This window comes from Phyllobates terribilis, unplaced genomic scaffold, assembly GCF_046119375.1.
Source record: "Phyllobates terribilis strain yellow unplaced genomic scaffold, ASM4611937v1 Scaffold_11__3_contigs__length_659146591, whole genome shotgun sequence".
Classification (NCBI taxonomy): domain Eukaryota; kingdom Metazoa; phylum Chordata; class Amphibia; order Anura; family Dendrobatidae; genus Phyllobates; species Phyllobates terribilis.
Window position 1 is genome coordinate 480,179,660 of NW_027362771.1, and position 19,566 is coordinate 480,199,225.

The window sequence follows — 19,566 nt, forward strand, 5'->3', positions numbered from 1 at the left end:
CTTCCAATCGCACTGGGTCACTAGTGTTTATTGATTATGTGACTGTGGACAGAAGCAGCCGGATGAATTCTGAAGTGTACAGGGCGATAGTTTCTGCTCAGATTCAACCAAGTGCAGCTAGGTTGATTGGAATATTCTGCAATGGCTGAATCAATCACCAGATCTCAGCCCCATCGAGCAGCATTTCACATGTATAAGACAAAACTTAAGACAGAAAGACCCACAAACAAGAAACAACTGAAGTCAGCTGCAATAAAGGCCTGACAAAGCATCACAAAGGAGAAAACCCAGTGTTTGGTGACGTCCATGGCTTCCAGACTTCAGGCCCTCATTGCCTGCAAGGGGATTCTCTACAAAGTATTAAAAATGAACATTTTATTTCTGGTAAAATTAATTTGTTAAATTGCTTTTGAGCCCCTGAAATGAGGAGGCTTTGTAGAAAAATGGTTGTAATTGCTAAATGTTAAACAAGGATATTTTTGTTCAATTTCCTTAATTAAACCTGAAAGTCTACACTTCAATTGTATCTCCGTTGTTTCATTTTAAATCAAAAATAGTGGCATGCAGAGCAAAAATCACAAAGATTTGGTCACTGTCCAAATATTTCTGGACCTATCTGTACCAGCTCACTACCGCTCTATTCACATAGGGGGCTTTGGAACCCCCATTCTTGTAATCCATGGGGATCCCAGCGGTCATACGTCCAATTATCATGCATCCTGTGGATAGGTGATAAATGTGCATAATACAACCCTTTTTACTATAGTATACACTAGAGCCAATAACTGCACACTCATCTAATATGTCCTCTATAATGTCCTCCATTTTAATATTGCAGCTAATGTGTTGCATTCCTGTACTTGGACATAATAAAACCTCTCTTATCCACCAGCTCATCAGTTCATTATATCTATTACAGATTTCAATCTATAAATAATTATTGTATCAGTAAAAGGCAATTGGCATGTTATCTCTGCCAGCTATACACAGAAAGTAATTGCCCTCTTTCAATCAACACTTAAAGCAGCCAATGCCTTCAATAACAATACAGAGGACCAGTCACTTGGCATAAATATATACACATATTATATATATACATATACATACACACACACATATATATATATATATATATATATATATATATATATATTTTAACCTGATATAAATGTAGCTTTTCTCCTAAATCTGGCATTGTTGTTTTCTTTCTGATCCTCTCCATTCCTGAGATATGGCCACTCTCTTCCCTATATGTAAATCTATGTTTTTTAATCCAAATGAGTATGGTCTTCAATTCCTCACTTTGGGCATCATTCTAGGGACCACACCCATTTGGCTAATATTAGATTTATATACATGGATAAAAGAGCCATATCTCAGGAAAGTAGAGGCACAGAAACAAAAAATAAAAGTCAGATTCAGGAGAGCAGCGGCATTTATACCAGGTACTGAAATGTCATATTTATGGTAATTGACATGTCTTCTTTAAGCATAGCTAAATGTGTGTATAACCTTAGGGTGGCTGGATGAGATGCGTAGCTATAAGAAATCTTTGGCCTCTAACGCAGCTTATTTTATAACACAAAATGGGATGGGACAGGAAAATACAGCTGGCCTAATCTAGTCTTTCTAAGGCAGAAGATGTTGGCATGTTTTGCCATTCTCCATACAAATTAGATTGTGAGGAAATCTCACTGAAATCAGGATTAAAGAGAATCTGTCAGCAAGTTTTTGCTATGTAATATGAAGACAGCATGAGGTAGGGGCTGAGACACAGATTTCAGTGATGCCTCTCTTATCAAGCTCAGTGGTTTTGTTTGCTTGTAATGATTGTATTAGCACCAGAAGCTTATCATTGCTGTGACTAGAGCACGTGTGCCTCCGGGACTGACCCGCCCCCTCCTGTGATAGCACCTCACTGTCTGTAGACATTGTATATCCAGATCCTGGTTTGGGCGGGGTTAGCTTCCTCAGCTCTGCTTCTTTGCTAAATCTAAAAGCTCTGATTGTGTCAGAACGGCTGCACCCAGTAACTCAAGTGATACATCATTGGATTCAACTTCTCTTTGCCTACATCAGGCTGATTTCAGATGAGGTAGCAAAAACCTGCTGACAGATTCCCTTTAAGTAACACATATGTAATATTTATGGAAAGCTTATCAGTGACGATAATATCTCTAAAAAGGGTATTATCAAGTTTGTAAGTTATCGAACCCCCACCGAGTCCTGAGAACAGTGGCTCTGAAGAGTCTTGTGTGGATGGAGCTGAGGTCAATCACTGAGCTCTCATTCTTATGGAAGTGCTTATAACCTGCACGGCTATTTCCGGTGGTCTCGTTAGCAATGTATAGAGCGGCAGTGCTCTAAATCAGTGTTCCCCAACTCCTGTCCTCAAGGCCCACCAAAAGGTCATGATTTCAGGATTTCCTTACTATTACACAGGTGGTGGAATTATTGCCTGTGCAGGTGATGCAATTATCACCTGAGCAATACTAAGGAAATCCTGAAAACATGATCTGTTGGTGGGCCTTGAGGACTGGAGTTGGGGAACCCTGCTCTAAATTGACCACCGCTCCATTCACATGAGCCCCGGTCCTCAGGATCAGTGGGGATCCCACTGGTCAGACCTCCAGAATACAGGATATAATAAAAAGGGGATAACGCCAATATTGAGACTACCCCTTTAATAAAGCTTCTCAATAGTTGTAAAGACATCACATGGAAACAAAGCCCCTTCTCTCTGAGGTCAAATAGGAACCCATTTGTGGAGAGTAAAGGAGAAGTAATAAAATAAATTTACTATGGCTCATGAGTTGCTTAATAAGCCCGGTAAGTTTTATAAGTGTGCCTGGATCCCTGGAACTTACTATTAACACATACGCTGTGTCCTGCAGTATAATGTCGATATCACTTTATCTGCAATGCCAACTTTCTAATATGCTCCACAGGTAACCTGCTTCATGTGCAATCAGGACAGAAGTGGCACACGGCCGAGCTTGTATAACCTGATATTATACAGCGTCCAAACAATTCGTTAACATATGGCCGCCAAATAGAAAAAAAATCTTCACTACCAGATGCCTAAGATTATAAAGGTCCACCACATGGACATAATATAATCCATCACTACACTACTAAAAAGCCAGGGCACTTTGGGGATGTACAGTTATATACCTGCATGTCTGAACTCAGCCGCACACTGCGACAATAGGATCCCTGACCTCCTGATATAAATTAGTTTAATTTACAGTATGAGGTGTAAAAGTCCAAAACTGCAATACAATACAGGACATTAAAAAGAAATGAAAAAAACTTTATCACTATGATATTCCCAAGCAAAACGTTAATGGCCAAGGCAGAGCAGATTGTGATGCCAATACACAGATGCAGGACTGCAATATTTCTCGTCGTGCTGCGTTATATATGGGAACGCACAAACAGGATATTTGCAGAGCAGGAATGCTACAGAGAACAATCATATGAATAATATAGGAGAATACCAATGACTTCAACATCAGAAATTCATAGAAAAGAGTGGACACATGTAGAGAAATACGTACGGACACAGAAATCGCCACTTTCATAGTATCCTGGGCAACATTGGGATCGTCTTCTGTACATGGTTCGCAGACCTCGTCGGTAGGCTGTCTTGTAACTTATCCTGCACAGAATATGAGACAAATCAGGATTATAGGAGACATTTTCACAATATTTTAGACTGAGCAGAAGTAATGGCATGTACATAACATTCAGGTGGCAGATTACTGGCAAGATGACTTTCCACATGTATGACATAAGTAGGGCCGGTTACTGGGGCCCATAGGTGACAGAGTCCCTCTCTTTGATTTCATTTTTTTTCTACTCTCCTTCCAAAATCTATAATTTTTTTTTATTTTTCAGTCAATAAAGTGTCAGAGTTTGTTTTTTTTTCCATGTAAGATCTGTAGTTTTTAACAGTAACATTTATGGGCCCATACAACTTTCTGAACACTTTTTGTTCCATTGTTTTGAGGATGAGAAGCAACCATTGGAGAATTGTAGCTATGGATACAGCCTACCTGTTTGCTAATGCTTAGGTCCTCAACCTGTGGTATATGTGCCCTGGGTCTACATTTAATGTCTGTAAGTGAGTATATAAAAAGAACTAGACAGCTAATTCATGCTTCCTGAACCGCAGTGAGCATGAATCAGAGACCGACTCCATTATTTCAGATGTGTATGTTTTACTCTAAAATGCTGCGGTATTTCAGAGAAAACATCCTTTGAAAAGCCTGCTAGGGATGAGGCAACTAGGATGACTAGTCCAAGAGGTAGGTCCTCTGCAGCTTCTCTCCGCCCCTCCCTTATACTGACAGGTCTCTCCTATATACACAAATAGGACGCCACTGTACACCTGCATCAGTCATCATTGTCACATTGTGCCTGGCCAGTTTTCTTTGAATTGCTGTGGTGTTTCAGAGTGAAACATGCAAGGCTTCAATAAAGGAGCGGCTGCTGATTCATGAAGCGCAATCTGCAGCACAATCTATAATAACGACCTTGGTACGCTGATATAACATGTTTGAGTAGGGGTTATCTAGCTTAGAAACTTATATGATGTAAAACTGTTCTTTTAATGTTAAGAAGATAAATCTTCAGTGACTACGCAATGCTATCATGGCTACATGACAGTTTTTTTGTAGCCACATGGCAAAGGAAGAAGAGTGCCTAGGAAAAATAGTGGACATCTACTGTGAGTACACGGCTGACCATACATACATAGAAAGCTGACAGCTGAATGCTCGATCCTCTGACAGCTATTCCTCACAATTCTCCCATACACAGTACAGACCAAAAGTTTGGACACACCTTCTCATTTAAGGATTTTTCTGTATTTTCATGGCTATGAAAATTGTACATTCACACTGAAGGCATCAAAACTATGAATTAACACATGTGGAATTATATACTTAACAAAAAAGTGTGAAACAACTGAAAATATGTCTTATATTCTAGGCTCTTCAAAGTAGCCACCTTTTGCTTTGATGACTGCTTTGCACACTCTTGGCATTCTCTTGATGAGCTTCAAGAGGTAGTCACCGGAAATGGTTTTCACTTCACAGGTGTGCCCAGTCAGGTTTAATAAGTGGGATTTCTTGCCTTATAAATGGGCTTGGGACAATCAGTTGTGTTGTGCAGAAGTCAGGTGGATACACAGCTGATAGTCCTACTGAATAGACTGTTAGAATTTGTATTATGGCAAGAAAAAAGCAGCTAAGTAAAGAAAAAAGAGAGGCCATCATTACTTTAAGAAATGAAGGTCAGTCAGTCCGAAAAATTGGGCAAACTTTGAAAGTGTCCCCAAGTGTAGTTGCAAAAACCATCAAGCGCTACAAAGAAACTGGCTCACATGAGGACCGCCCCAGGAAAGGAAGACCAAGAGTCACCTCTGCTTCTGAGGATAAGTTTATCCGAGTCACCAGCCTCAGAAATCGCAGGTTAACAGCAGCTCAGATTACAGACCAGGTCAATGCCACACAGAGTTCTAGCAGCAGACACATCTCTACAACAACTGTTAAGAGGAGACTTTGTGCAGCAGGCCTTCATGGTAAAATAGCTGCTAGGAAACCACTGCGAAGGACAGGCAACAAGCAGAAGAGACTTGTTTGGGCTAAAGAACACAAGGAATGGACATTAGACCAGTGGAAATCTGTGCTTTGGTCTGATGAGTCCAAATTTGAGATCTTTGGTTCCAACCACCGTGTCTTTGTGCGACTCAGAAAAGGTGAACGGATGGACTCTACATGCCTGGTTCCCACCGTGAAGCATGGAGGAGGAGGTGTTATGGTGTGGGGGTGCTTTGCTGGTGACACTGTTGGGGATTGATTCAAAATTGAAGGCATACTGAACCAGCATGGCTACCACAGCATCTTGCAGCGGCATGCTATTCCATCTGGTTTGCGTTTAGTTGGACCATCATTTATTTTTCAACAGGACAATGACCCCAAACACATCTCCAGGCTGTGTAAGGGCTATTTGACAAAGCAGGAAAGTGATGGGGTGCTGCGCCAGATGACCTGGCCTCCACAGTCACCAGACCTGAACCCAATCGAGATGGTTTGGGGTGAGCTGGACCGCAGAGTGAAGGCAAAAGGGCCAACAAGTGCTAAGCATCTCTGTGAACTCCTTCAAGATTGTTGGAAGACCATTTCCAGTGACTACCTCTTGAAGCTCATCAAGAGAATCCCAAGAGAGTGCAAAGCAGTCATCAAAGCAAAAGGTGGCTACTTTGAAGAACCTAGAATATAAGACATATTTTCAGTTGTTTCACACTTTTTTGTTAAGTATATAATTCCACATGTGTTAATTCATAGTTTTGATGCCTTCAGTGTGAATGTACAATTTTCATAGTCATGAAAATACAGAAAAATCTTTAAATGAGAAGGTGTGTCCAAACTTTTGGTCTCTACTGTACATGGAAGCTTGGCCCTGCAGAGCATGCATGTGTCCCCAATGGAGTGAGCAGAGCAAGACTCTGCCAGTTATCTCTGGTGGTGGCTTATCTCCCATAGGAACAAGAGGATCAGTCAAGTTTAAATCTAATATGCCGAACCACATTTTTTACTCTATATACAATCATACATATTAGTTGGTCAAAATTGGAGCGTCTGGTGGGTATACAAATAATGTGGTTGTCCACTGTAAGCCTTGCCATTTTTCCCAGCATGCACAATGCAATGTACTCTGCAGGATCATACTGGCAACAACCTACCTGTGTCTTGTGCATTTGAACCAATTGAGGATATCTGTGCAGCGAGTGTAATAAATCTGGTCAAATGGGTGAGCGTAGGATTCTTGCACCGTCACAGCATAGCTGGAAGAGAGAAGGAGAAGAAAGGTTAATGGCTTCTTGAAACTTGGAAAGAATTTCGTGTAGATCAGCAATAGAGAATGCTGTAATCTCATCAAAAGGGAAATGCTCACAAAAATAGGATGGTCTTAATTACACTTAAAATATGTGCTGCTACGCTTGCCACCACATATTCAAGTGAATGTCACTGTAATCTTCCAATAACTATTAGTGGAGTGACTGAAGAAGGGGCATACAGAGCAATCAATTCTGGCACCTTACCTCAACTGTTGTTCGGATCTGAGCTAATATTAACTCATATATAGATTTTACTTTATGTTTGAGGAGCCACTGACTCTCTTCAAAACAATTCCAGTATGGAATGAGTCTAAACCAGAGGTGCACAGAGGTGGCCCGGGAAACCATATACGCTGCTAGTTGTCTCCAACCATCTGGTCATGGTCATTCTTGTCTGTGTCTGGTGGCGGCTCACATTTGGCCAGAGAAACCTTATGCGCCCCTAGATGTCAATGTTTGGGATCCCCAACCGTCTAGCTATGAACATACTAGTCTGTGGCTATGTTGAACCTAAGTGTTTTTTCAGCATTTGATGCATTTTTTATGCAAATTTGCAACTGCGTTTTACAGTACCAGCAAACTCTATGAGATTTCAGAAATCTCCTGCACACACCTTGGTTTTTGTGTCATCGGTATTTTGTCCTTTGCGTGATTTTTTGCACAATAGAGCATGTCACTTCTTTTTCAGTGGTTTTGCAGCATTTTTCACCCATTGAAAGTAATGGGTAAAACGTGGAAAAAAAGCTGCAAAAACTCAGGTATCAGGTTTTGCGCCAAAACCTGATGAAGTTGAATAGGTAATTTTTTTTTGTCACTGAACTTTATCAGCATGCAAAAAGAGGCAAATGGACAGTGAAAAAAAAAAGCAGCAAAAAAACAAAGCAAAACCTGCTTTTTGGATGCAGAAACTTTACTGCGAAGAGATCAGGTTTTGCTACAGAAAAAAAAAACGCTGAAAAAAATGCCAGGTGTGAACATAGCCTTAGTCTGATGGCGGCTCACATGTGGCTTAAGAACTTACATGCGCCCCTAGATGTCAATTTCTGTGGTCCCCAATCATCTGTTTTTAGTCATGCTAGTCTGTGTCTAGTGGTTACTCACATTTGGCCCAGGAAAGCACCTTTGCCCCTAGATGACAATTTCTTTCGTCCCAAACCATCTGGTTATGGTCATGCTTGTCTGTGTCTGGTTTTGGCTCACATCAGGGGTGGACATATTATTGGTGCAATCTGTGTGGTCGCACAGGGGCCCAAGAGGTAAGGGGGATCACATTCACCTCCAAAGCAGGTGGAATTGATGGGATATTGAGCTGCAGAGGGCCCCTACATTGTTCTTGCACAGGGACCGTCTTCTGTCTGCATCTGCCTGTGGCTCATATGTGGCCCAGAAAACCACATGAACACACAAATATTGGCTGAATTAGGGTCTTGAGATAAGGTGGAGAAAATGCAATGCAAGAATGCAGGTATCTCCATTGTCATTTGTGGAAGTAGAATTATTGAAACACTCACATAAATGACAATAGAGTCACATGTGTGCATCATCTCTACCTTTGTAGAGTGCAAATGGAGGAGAAAGGGATCCTTATAGCGTGAAAAGATGGCAGCCCTAGAATTTGGACCTATCAGGCACTTATGACATTTACATTAAATATGCCATAAATGCCTCGAATGATGGTTATATCCCTCTAAATTAACCTTGAGATTGATTAATTCTGGTAGTGTGGCTCTTGGATTATAAAGATTGTGCACTTAGTCTAAAGGCGGGGAACACTTTATCATACCCTCTTTCTGCGACTGTTGTGTAGACCCCTTGTTATAAGATATAACTTTTACATTCAGATCTGGTTTTCCCTTGTTTTTCAGATAGGATTTGGATTATTTATAATTGGGAAATTAATCCTCTACCATATACCTGATGTCACATCAGCAGAAAATACAGAATTCTCTACTACAGATAAATATCATAACGCGTTAGTGGGTGAACTTGAGGGCACATACATAAATCAGCACACCTCTGCTCACACACCAAGTGCTTAGTAGCATCTTGGAATTTTGATATACAGGATCTCCATCAGAAAACATCCCACAGCTATCTCGCTTCTGCTCCCCGACATTGCGTCTACTCCGCACAGACTGCTTTCATGTCGCCCCACTCAAGGATTAGTTTCCACCACCCCAAATTTTAGTTCTTGAAAGTCTTTTCCTGGATTTCACAGCAATTTGTTCTCTGTGTCGTACAATATTTGACATTCTTTTTGCATCAAGGAGAGGCTGATGACATTCAGAAATGAGAGATATTTTATAATTTATGATAGCGGAGAAGGGCTATTCACAGCCTAATCTTTGACCTTTCTCCGTGTGAAATATTACCAGCTAAGTAAGAAAGTCGTCCTGGTCAGTGGAACCAATCAATTCTGGTATTTCATTTTTGTTTCTCCTCGATTGGGTGCCTGCCACTCTGCCTCTGCTTTCCCAAAATCAATACCTTCCATTTGTGATTGGAATAAAAGTTACAAAACATCACCCTCGCATTGCTCCAGCTCAGCACGCTCTGCTCCCAATTCAAAGTGGAACCTGAAGTATAGACTAACATGGAGATGTGAAGGTCAACTGGCTATTCAAGAAAAGCAACATTTAATTTCAGGAGCGCAGGCATTCCTGGCGTCCACAGTACCATTCTCATCCATTTATTCTGAAATACCCTGCATTCAACTATTGCCACAGTTAACCTCTTATAAAAACCAAAGTTATTGATATAGAGGCTTAACTGTGTCCAGTGTAACATACCTGGCGGCGTCCTTGCATGGTGGTCCATCTCCCACTGTGCAAGAGCGCGCACTTGATCTCCAGTCCAGAATGTCTCTCTGGCTTCCCTCCATGCTGTCTGTTTGTGTCTGTTTCTGCTGCTTAAGGGCGGCGCCCGATCACTTCCTGCTTTTTGTACCTGCTGTGGGTCACACCCCTTGTGCGTCCTCAGCCTATTGCTGTCTGTCACCTGGTATATAGCTCAGCTGCTCCCATCTATTCCTGCCTGAGCATAGTGTTTCATTCAGTGTGTGCTTGCACTCTGAAGGTGCCAGGTCCCGTTCTGTGTTCTCTTGTCTGCCTATCCTGGAGGCTGTATTTCCAGGCCTGTCTGAACACGCTCCTAGCCTGTTCCTCCTGCCTTCTAGGGGCCGATTACCTAGACCCGTTCCTGTATCTTGTCTGACCTGTCTGAACACGCTCCTAGCCTGTTCCTCCCGCCTTCTAGGGGCCGATTACCTAGACCCGCTCCTGTATCTTGTCTGTCCTGTCTGAACTCGCTCCTTGCCTGTTTGTCCTGCCTCTCTGGGGGCCGTATTCCCAGACTCGCTCCTGTATTCCGCTGCAGTGTCGGTCTCCTCCGTACACTCAGTTCCAGTCTGAACTCTCTCTTATCCTTTACCTGTTTTGCCTCTATGTCCGTTCCCTTCCTTTTTCTGCAGAGTCTGAACTCGTACCTAACTCCTGCTTGTTGTCTCTGTACTCCCGTTTGTGAGTTTGTGGTCCACTCGCTACTTCTCTGCTAGTACCCTGTGGGTGTCTGGCTCTGCCTTTCCCTTCCTGTCTGTTCCGTGTGAACAGAGCCCTGTCCCCCCTACTCAGCCTAGCCTGCTCTGACTCCTTTGCTCACCGCTCCGGCGGTTCTAGCCTGCTCTGACTCCTTTGCTCACCGCTCCGGCGGTTCTAGCCTGCTCTGACTCCTTTGCTCACCGCTCCGGCGGTTCTAGCCTGCTCTGACTCCTTTGCTCACCGCTCCGGCGGTTCTAGCCTGCTCTGACTCCTTTGCTCACTGCTCCGGCGGTTCTAGTCTGCTCTGACTCCTTTGCTTACCGCTCCGGCGGTTCTAGCCTGCTCTGACTCCTTGCTCACTGCTCCGCAGCCTTGCTCCGCTCTGACCCTTTTGCTCACTGCTCCGGCAGCCTTGCTCCGCTCTGACCCTTTTGCTCACTGCTCCGGCAGTCCTGTCCTGCCCTGCTTCTGCCCGCTGCTCCGGCAGTCCTGTCCTGCCCTGCTTCTGCCCGCTGCTCCGGCAGTCCTGTCCTGCCCTGCTTGTGCTCGCTGCTCCTGCAGCCCCGTCCTGCTCTGTTCTTGCCCACCGCTTCGGGCGTTCCCTCTCTGCTGTGGTTGTCTACCGCATCTGCGGTTCTGTGACCCAGTCTGTACTGGGTCTTAACCTTTCTGTGCTCCAGCCCGTCCTTTCGGCCAGTACCTCCCTGCCTGCATACTCACCTGTATCCACCCATCTGCATACCTGCCGTGTTTGCTTACATCCACCAGTCTGTGCCAGCCTAACCTGCCTGTTCCTGAGTCCCAGTGTGTACTGGGTCCTATCCCGCCTGTGTTCCTACCTGCTAGTGCCTCCCTGTCTGCACTCTAGCTGTGCTTGCCTGTACCCCTCTGCCTGTATTGTTCCTGAGTCCCAGTGTGTACTGGGTCCTATCCAGCCTGTGTTCCTACCTGCTAGTGCCTCCCTGTCTGCACTCTAGCTGCGCTTGCCTTTACCCGCCTGCCTGCATACCAGTCGTGCCTGCCTATACCCTCCAGTCTGTGCGCCAGCCTAACCAGCCTGTTCCAGTAATCCCTGTGTGGGTCAACCCCCGTGTCCGGAGTTTGACCTGGAGTAGCACCTGGTCCCTCTGCCCGGTTTCTCCCTGGTGCACTGGCGTCATATGCCGTCGTGCCATCTTGGTCGGATCGGCCAGATACTTAGTTACGCCCCTCCAGGCACTCTCCGGTTCATGGTCCACTGGAACCACAACACCCGCACACGCCAGTCAGTCCGGGCGTGTGCATAACATCCAGGAAGTCATGCAGCACATTTATTTCCATCTGTTATCTAACGTTCTATAACATACAGTATAGGAGTTATTCATATATACAGTAAATGAGTACACCCCCTTTGAAAAGTAAGATTTTAATCAATATCTCAGTGAACACATGAACAATTTCCAAAATTTTGACAGGACTGAGTTTCATAGAACATTTTTAACCCATAACATGAACATAAGGTTAATAATATAACTTTCATTACAAAATCTTCAGTTTTACTCAAATTAGTTGATGCAAAAACATCTCCATCTGGTATTTTGTATGATCCCCATGTTCATTCCATGCCTAGAAGAACCAAATCTTCTAGGCATGGAATGAACAAGACGTTGACATACTGTAATATCTATTTTTTTTCCATTGTTCAAGAACGACCTCTTTTAGAGCCTGGATGCTGGATGGAGAGTGATGACAACTCGTCTCTTCAGAATTCCCCGTAGGTGTTAGAATGGGTTCAGATCAGGAGACACTTGGCCACTAAATCACTTTCAACCTGTTCTTCTTCAGAAATATAACAGTGGCCTTAGATGTGTGTTTTGGATCATTGTGATATTTTAAAGGTGCACGTCTACCAAGGGCATGGAGTGATGGTAGCATCTTCTCTTTCAATATAGAGCAGTATACAGTATCTGTGAATTCATGATAACACCAATATAATGTAGCTGCCCGACACCAGCAGCACTCATGCAGCCCCACATAAGGACACTGCCACCACCATGTTTCACTGTCAGCACCATGCATTTTTCTTGATACTCCTCACCTTTGTGACGCCATACAGTTTTGAAGCTATCAGATTCCAAAACATTTATCTTGGTCGCATCACTCCAAAGTGTAGCGTCCCAGTAGGTTTAATAATAATAATAATAATAATAAATAATAATAATCCTTATTTATATAGCGCCAATATATTCCGCAGCACTTTACAATTCAGAGGTTCATATACAACATTCGTAAGTAACATAGCTAAAGATAATACAGGTTTCATATTTTTTCAGTATGGACCCTGGCAAATTGTAGTCAGGCTTTTTTTGTGCATGAGCTTTTGGAGAGGCTTCCTTCGTGGACAACACCCATGCATGTCCTTCCTCTGCAGTGTATGCCGTATTGTGTGACAGGAAATACCCCAGTTTGACTTTCTACTTATTTAGCTAACTGCAGTGAACTTACATATCAATTTTCTTCAACCCTTCCCATCAGAAGACGCTCCTGTTTAGGTGATCTCTCTGTGAGATGATTACAGTTGCATCTTAGTTACATTTTTCTATTACTTTAGCTACAGTATTTTGACAAAGCTTTGCTGATCTTCTTGTAGCCTTCACCTTTCTTATGTAAAGAAACTATTCCTGGTTGCCGCAGTTCTGTGCTGATCGATAGCTCCTGAATTTGAGGGGAAGTAAGCATGATGTTGTGTCTTTCATATGCTGCATTGTTTTCTTGCCCGACCAATGTGTTTATGGTCTTCAATGTTGCCCATGTCTAGGCGCTTTTTCGAAAAACTTCAACAGCACATTGTTGAAAAACTGTTGCTGTTTTGAAAGCAAAGGGCGGTCACAAGAAGTATTGATTTGATGTAGACCTCTCTTTTGTTTATCCACTTTGCTTTTTGTTAAATGATAAATATATACCAATAAAACTTCTATTTTTGAAAGTATTCTTTTTTTGCAGCATTTTTACACCTGCCTAAAACTTTTGCACACTATTGTAGATATACACACACACACACCTTCATTCCCATTTAATAAGTCAGGTTCAAGGTTTACAGGTGCATCTCACTAAATTAGAATATCATCAAAAAGTTAATTTATTTCAGTTCTTCAATACAAAAAGTGAAACTCATATATTATATAGAGTCATTACAAACAGAGTGATCTATTTCAAGTGTTTATTTCTGTTAATGTTGATGATTATGGCTTACAGCCAATGAAAACACAAAAGTCATTATCTCATTAAATTAAAATAATTAACAAAAAACACCTGCAAAGACTTCCTGAACGTTTAAAAAGGTCCCTTAGTCTGTTTCAGTAGGCTCCACAAATATGGGGAAGACTGCTGACTTGATAGATGTCCAGAAGGCAGTCGTTGACACACTCCACAAGGTCCCAGAGTTCCAATTTTCATTTGGAAATCAAGGTCCCAGCGTCTGGAGGAAGAGTGGAGAGGCCACAATCCAAGCTGCTTGAGGTCTAATGTGAAGTTTCCACAATCAGTGATGGTTTGGGTAGCCATGTCATCTGCTGGTGTAGGTCCACTGTGTTTTATCAAGACCAAAGTCAGCGCAGCCATCTACCAGGAAATTTTAGAGCACTTCATGTTTCCCTCTGCTGACAAGCTTTTTGGAGATGGAAATTTCATTCTCCAGCAGGGCTTGGCACCTGTCCACACTGCCAAAAGTGCCAATACCTGGTTTAAAAACAACAGTATCACTGTGCTTGATTGGCCAGCAAACTCACCTGACCTTAACCCCATAGAGAAGATGGGGTATTGTCAAGAGGAAGTTGAGAGACACCAGACCCAGCAATGCAGACGAGCTGAAGGCTGCTATCAAAGCAAAGTGGGCTTCCATAACACCTCAGCAGTGCCACAGTGTTACGCTCGTGCCTGGACTGACTGGCATGAGCGTGATTAGTGATCCCACTGTACCATGAACCGAGGAGTGCCTGGAGGGGCGTAACTAAGTATCAACCCGATCCGACCCAGGTCGCACAACGGCTACGACGCCGTGCACCATGGAGGAACCGAGCAGAGGGACCAGGTGCCACTCCAGGTCAGACCCCGGACACGGCTGTTGACCCACACCGGGGAATACAGGAACAGGCAGGTTAGAGCACAGGCTGGGTAGGGTCCAGTACAGACTGGGAGATGGGTTCAGAGCCGCAGATGCGGTAATCAAGCAGAGTAAAGCGAAACCGCAGGTGCGGTGGACAAGGCTGAGCAGAGTGAAACCACAGGTACGGTGGACAAGGCTGAGAAGAGCGAAACCGCAGGTGCGGTGGACAAGGCTGAGCAGAGCGAAACCGCAGGTGCGGTGGACAGGGCTGAGCAGAGCGAAACCGCAGGTGCGGTGGACAGGGCTGAGCAGAGCGAAACCGCAGGTGCGGTGGACAAGGCTGAGCAGAGCGAAACCGCAGGTGCGGTGGACAAGGCTGAGCAGAGCGAAACCGTAGGTGCGGTGGACAAGGCCGAGTAGAGCGAAACCGCAGATGTGGTGGACAAGGCTGAGCAGAGCGAAACCGCAGGTGCGGTGGACAAGGCTGAGCAGAGCGAAACCGTAGGTGCGGTGGACAAGGCCGAGTAGAGTGAAACCGCAGATGCGGTGGACAAGGCTGAGCAGAGCGAAACCGCAGGTGCGGTGGACAAAGCAGAACGGGCAGGAACCGCTGGAGCGGTAAGTAAGGCAGGGCAGAGATAAACCGCCGGGGCGGTAAGCAAGGCAGATCAGGGGGGAAACCGCCGAAGCGGTGAGCAAAGATAGAGCAGAGGGGACAGGGCTCTTTTCACACGGAACAGACTGGAAGGGAAAGGCAGAACCAGATACACACGAGGTACTTGCAAAGAAGTACAGCGACAACGAGTAGGAGTTAGGTGCAGGTTCAGACTCTGCAGAAAAAGGGAAAGTACAGACATAGAGAAAAACAGGTAACAGGCTAGGAGAGTGTTCAGACAGGAACTGAGTGTTAAGACAGGAACTGACACCGCAGCGAGATACAGGAGTGAGTCTGGGTATGCGGCCCCCAGAATGGCGGACAAACAGGCTAGGAGCGTGTTTAGACAGGCCTGGGAATACAGCCTCCAGAAAGGCGGACAGGCAGGAAAAACAGAATGGGACCTGGCACATCAGAGGCAAGGAGCTCTCTGAGGGTAAGAGTTGCTCAGGCACCAGCTTCAAGGTGGAGCTGGTTTAAATATCAAGTGACAGACAGCAATAGGCTGGGGACGCATTAGGGGTGTGCCAACAGCAGCTACAAGAAACAGGAAGTAACCGGGCCGCCGCCCTAAGCAGTCAGAATACAGACAAGCAGACAGCATGAATAGAAGCCAGGCTGGCAGACTAGACTGAAGATCAAGTTTGCGATCTTGCATAGTGGGAGATGGTGCACTATGCAAGCCCACCACCAGTTATGTTACATACAGGCTGATCGCCTCCATGCCACGCCGCATTGATGCAGTAATTGATGCAAAAGGAGCCCCAACCAAGTATTGAGTGCATTTACTGAACATACATTTCAGTAGGCCAACATTTCGGATTTTAAAAACATTTTTCAAACTGTTGTTATGAAGTATTCTAATTTACTGAGATAATGACTTTTGTGTTTTTATTGGCTGTAAGCCTCAATCATCAACATTAACAGAAATAAACACTCAAAATAGATCACTCTGCTTGTGATGACTTTACACAATATATCAATTTCACTCTTTGTATTGAAGAGCTGAAATAAATTAACTTTTTGATGATATTCTAATTTAGTGAGATGCACCCGTATGTATTCGCCATGGATGGTCATTCATTTGTATGGCGGCCATGAGCAACATTCATATCTGGTTGACCAGTCAAAGACAGCTTTCTACCAATGGTCCCAGGGGTGGGACCCCGCTAATCACCATAGTGGTTCCAATATAGAAGGCATTATCTAACAACTCAGTTAACAAGCAGTAGTAAAAAATTATGATCATAAGGAACTTTAAAGGGATAATCAATTACTAGTACTAGCTAGTATTTCTCTTTAAACCACTGTGGTTACTTAATATATGAATACCCTGACACGTGTAGCGTGACAAATGGAAATGTGGGTAAACTTGTACTAATTTTATGCTTTTAATTATGTCAGAAGAAAAAGTATGCATACATTGTACTAGAAGGTTTTTGCACTTTTGCTCCAAGTGTCTGGGGATCTTGTTTTTTTTCCATGAAATCATTTGCCATTGCTGGGAAACAATTCAGCTATTATTTTATGAATACATTTAAACTTGGAAACATACAATAACGACAGCAGAGAAAGACCAAGAGGTCCATCTAATCTGTCTCCTCTTCTTTTTATTAATCACTCAGTGTTGATTTTTATACTGCATTGGCTGAAAAAAAACTAAAATATTTTCAGTGAAGCGTAAAGTGTTCCTGTCTGTTCTGCATGCATGCACTATAAGTATCTTAGGCTGGATTCACACTGGCATATGCAAAATCGTCAGTTTTACGTCCAGAAAAAAAAGGATGATTTTTCATCCGTATTGCCATCCATGCGTCCGATGTCAATATGCCATCTGTAAGTTTATTTTGTCTTTTTATATGAACAATTTAATAAATGACAGATATAGTTTTCTATCTTATGATAGTAATCTATATGTGAAAAAACGCATGACATATGGATGATAACGCGTATGTGATCTGCTTTTTACGCATCAATTGTTTTATAATAAGAGAGTCTGATTCAAAATTCGGATCAAAAGAACGCATGCTGAGATTTTTTTTTTTACACACTGACCAACAGTCCGAGTGTAAAAATGTACATGTGAACTAACACATTAACTTGCATTGGTCAGTGTGCTATCAGTTTTGCACATGGAAAGTATATGTGAACGAGCCACAGAAATCCGATAGGGCATTGACCAATGTAACTCAATTGGGCTGTTCAGATGACACTTTCAGCACAATGACCAAGTGTCAGTGTAAAAAAAAAAATAATTCTTATTCTTTCCTAGTAATGGATGAGGCTCGTCTACACAAGGCTATGGGTGCGCCCCCCAAAAATTGGATCCCATAAGGATCATCTGGTTAGCATCCTATTTTTATGGATATATTGCAATTATGAAAGGGGTTGCCCACTACTCGGACTACCCCTTCTGAATCCCTATGTAAAATAATAACACTTACGCCACGGCCCCACTATCAGTATTTGTTCAGTATTATGTCAGTATTTTTTCTCAGGCGTGACAGCCAAAACCAGTTGAGGAACAATCAGAAAAAAGCTATAATAGAAACAAGTCACCAATTCTGCATTTATCACCCACTGCTGGTTTTGGCTGAAAAAATACTGACCAAATACTAATAGTGGGGCCGTGGCCTTATTGTGACATGCAGAAGTAGTGCTGTTGCAGAGTGTGACATGCAGAAGTAGTGCTGTTGCTTTAAAAGCATTCAGCAACTATTAGAAGTAACACAAGCACATGAGACAGGAAGTGTTGTGCTCCAGAAGCATCCAGCAACTAGAGGGGCTAACACAGTCACAGGAGAAGGGGAGTGTTTTAGCAGAGGCCCAGGGGGATTGTCCGAAAGTTGTTTACTGTCTGGCTGGAGCTGAAGAGAAAGGTGGTGTGTGTTCTGTATCTCACAGAAGCGCCCCTGCAAGTGAAAAGGATTCAAGTCAGCAGTGACGCTAAGCACAGGTCAGGTAGAGTTCCTGAACTAACAGTGCAAAGTATTGTCAAGCAGAAAGATAAGGACTGGAAGGAATGGTGTCACAGGGATCATCTCCCTCAGAAAACCCTCCCCCCTCCTCCATCTCACTGTGCTGTAAAGAATGCTGTGTTCATTAATGTGCCTTTAGAACTGTGCTGTCCTGTACTACTGGGAAGACTGTGAACTGCTGTGCTGCTAAGGAAACTGTACAGTTTGTCACTGGAGCCTGTAGCTCATAAGACTTAACTTGCACTGGCTGCGGCTTCTTATTAAATGCTAATGTTCTACCGTTTATGAGGACTCTTGTCAAGTGTGTCTGGTCAGCAAGTGAAACAACCTAGGTGTCTGTGCCTGAGGGTCAATACCTCTGTGTGCCTGAGAGAAGCTACAGCACATGGTCTATGGTCACCCTGAGTAACGGTTCCCCCAGGATTCCAAAGAATTCATGTAACCTGTCTTGCCACTATGTGAACCTAGGGGCGTGTGTGTAACATTGGTGGCCCGGTCGGGGAATCCTGAGCTGGAACTAGCGTGTTGAGGGAGAAGAGGAAAAGTGTCTGGAAAAACACAGCAGCACAGCACCTCAACTCTGCTACACCAGTTAAACGGAACCAGCCCGAAAGAAAAACTCACTAGCAGCAATGGATGTGGAAATACAAATGGACAGAATTAGTGAGCTGCTTCTTCAGTTAACCTGTGAAGAATTGAGAACAGTAGCAGAACATATAAAGATGTCAGTAGAACAGATTTCCAAAGCACACAACCACAGGCAACTGTTAGCTGCCATTAATGCAAAAATGGATGAGCTGGGGGAGAAAGAAGCTGAAGACGTCATGGGAACATTCCTCCAGGAACTAACACAGTTTCTAACAGGGTTGAAGTTGTAGGATGGAGGGGCAGCACCAATTACCAAAAGCGGTAATCTCCATCCACAGACTGAACTACAGGAATTGAAATAACAATTCAAAGCCCTAACAACAGCCCTGCAGGAATCGACCAAATCCTCTGAACGGGTGATAGACTCAGACAGGACCTTTAACCTGTTCGGGTTAGATAAATCAGGGAGACAGTCCTCTCTAATAAATCACCATAAGGAAAGATCCTGGGACAGATTGCAGAGTGTGAACAGAAAGAGAGACTGTCTTATAGGGACTTGTTGCACCAAATTTATGCAGGCTTATAGAAAGGCTACCAGCCAGATGAGATCGTTGAGTGGGTGGTGAAAGCGATCAGCCCAGGACTGAACCTCCGTAGTATGCTAGAAATGAAAAGTCAATTGCCCTTGCAACAGCTGAAGATGATTTTAAAAGGGCAATATAAAGAAGAGAGTACTTCAGAATTGTTTCACCGACTCATTAACCTCTCACAGAAAAATAATGAATCACCCCAAAATTTCTTGTTCAGAGCAATTGAAC

At 43.6% G+C, this 19,566-nt stretch overlaps 1 protein-coding gene across 6 annotated transcripts in view; it reads right to left on the minus strand.

Moving 5' to 3' along the window:
- MEGF11 (multiple EGF like domains 11) overlaps positions 1 to 19,566 on the minus strand; it is a 752,211-nt gene that overhangs the window by 547,184 nt on the left and 185,461 nt on the right. For all 6 annotated transcript variants that reach the window (XM_073653441.1, XM_073653443.1, XM_073653439.1 and 3 more), the window contains exons 3-4: positions 6,752 to 6,853; positions 3,561 to 3,661 (exon numbers count right to left, since the gene is read on the minus strand). In XM_073653441.1, coding sequence (XP_073509542.1) covers positions 3,561 to 3,661; positions 6,752 to 6,853 — 203 coding nt within the window. The remainder of the gene's footprint in view (positions 1 to 3,560; positions 3,662 to 6,751; positions 6,854 to 19,566) is intronic.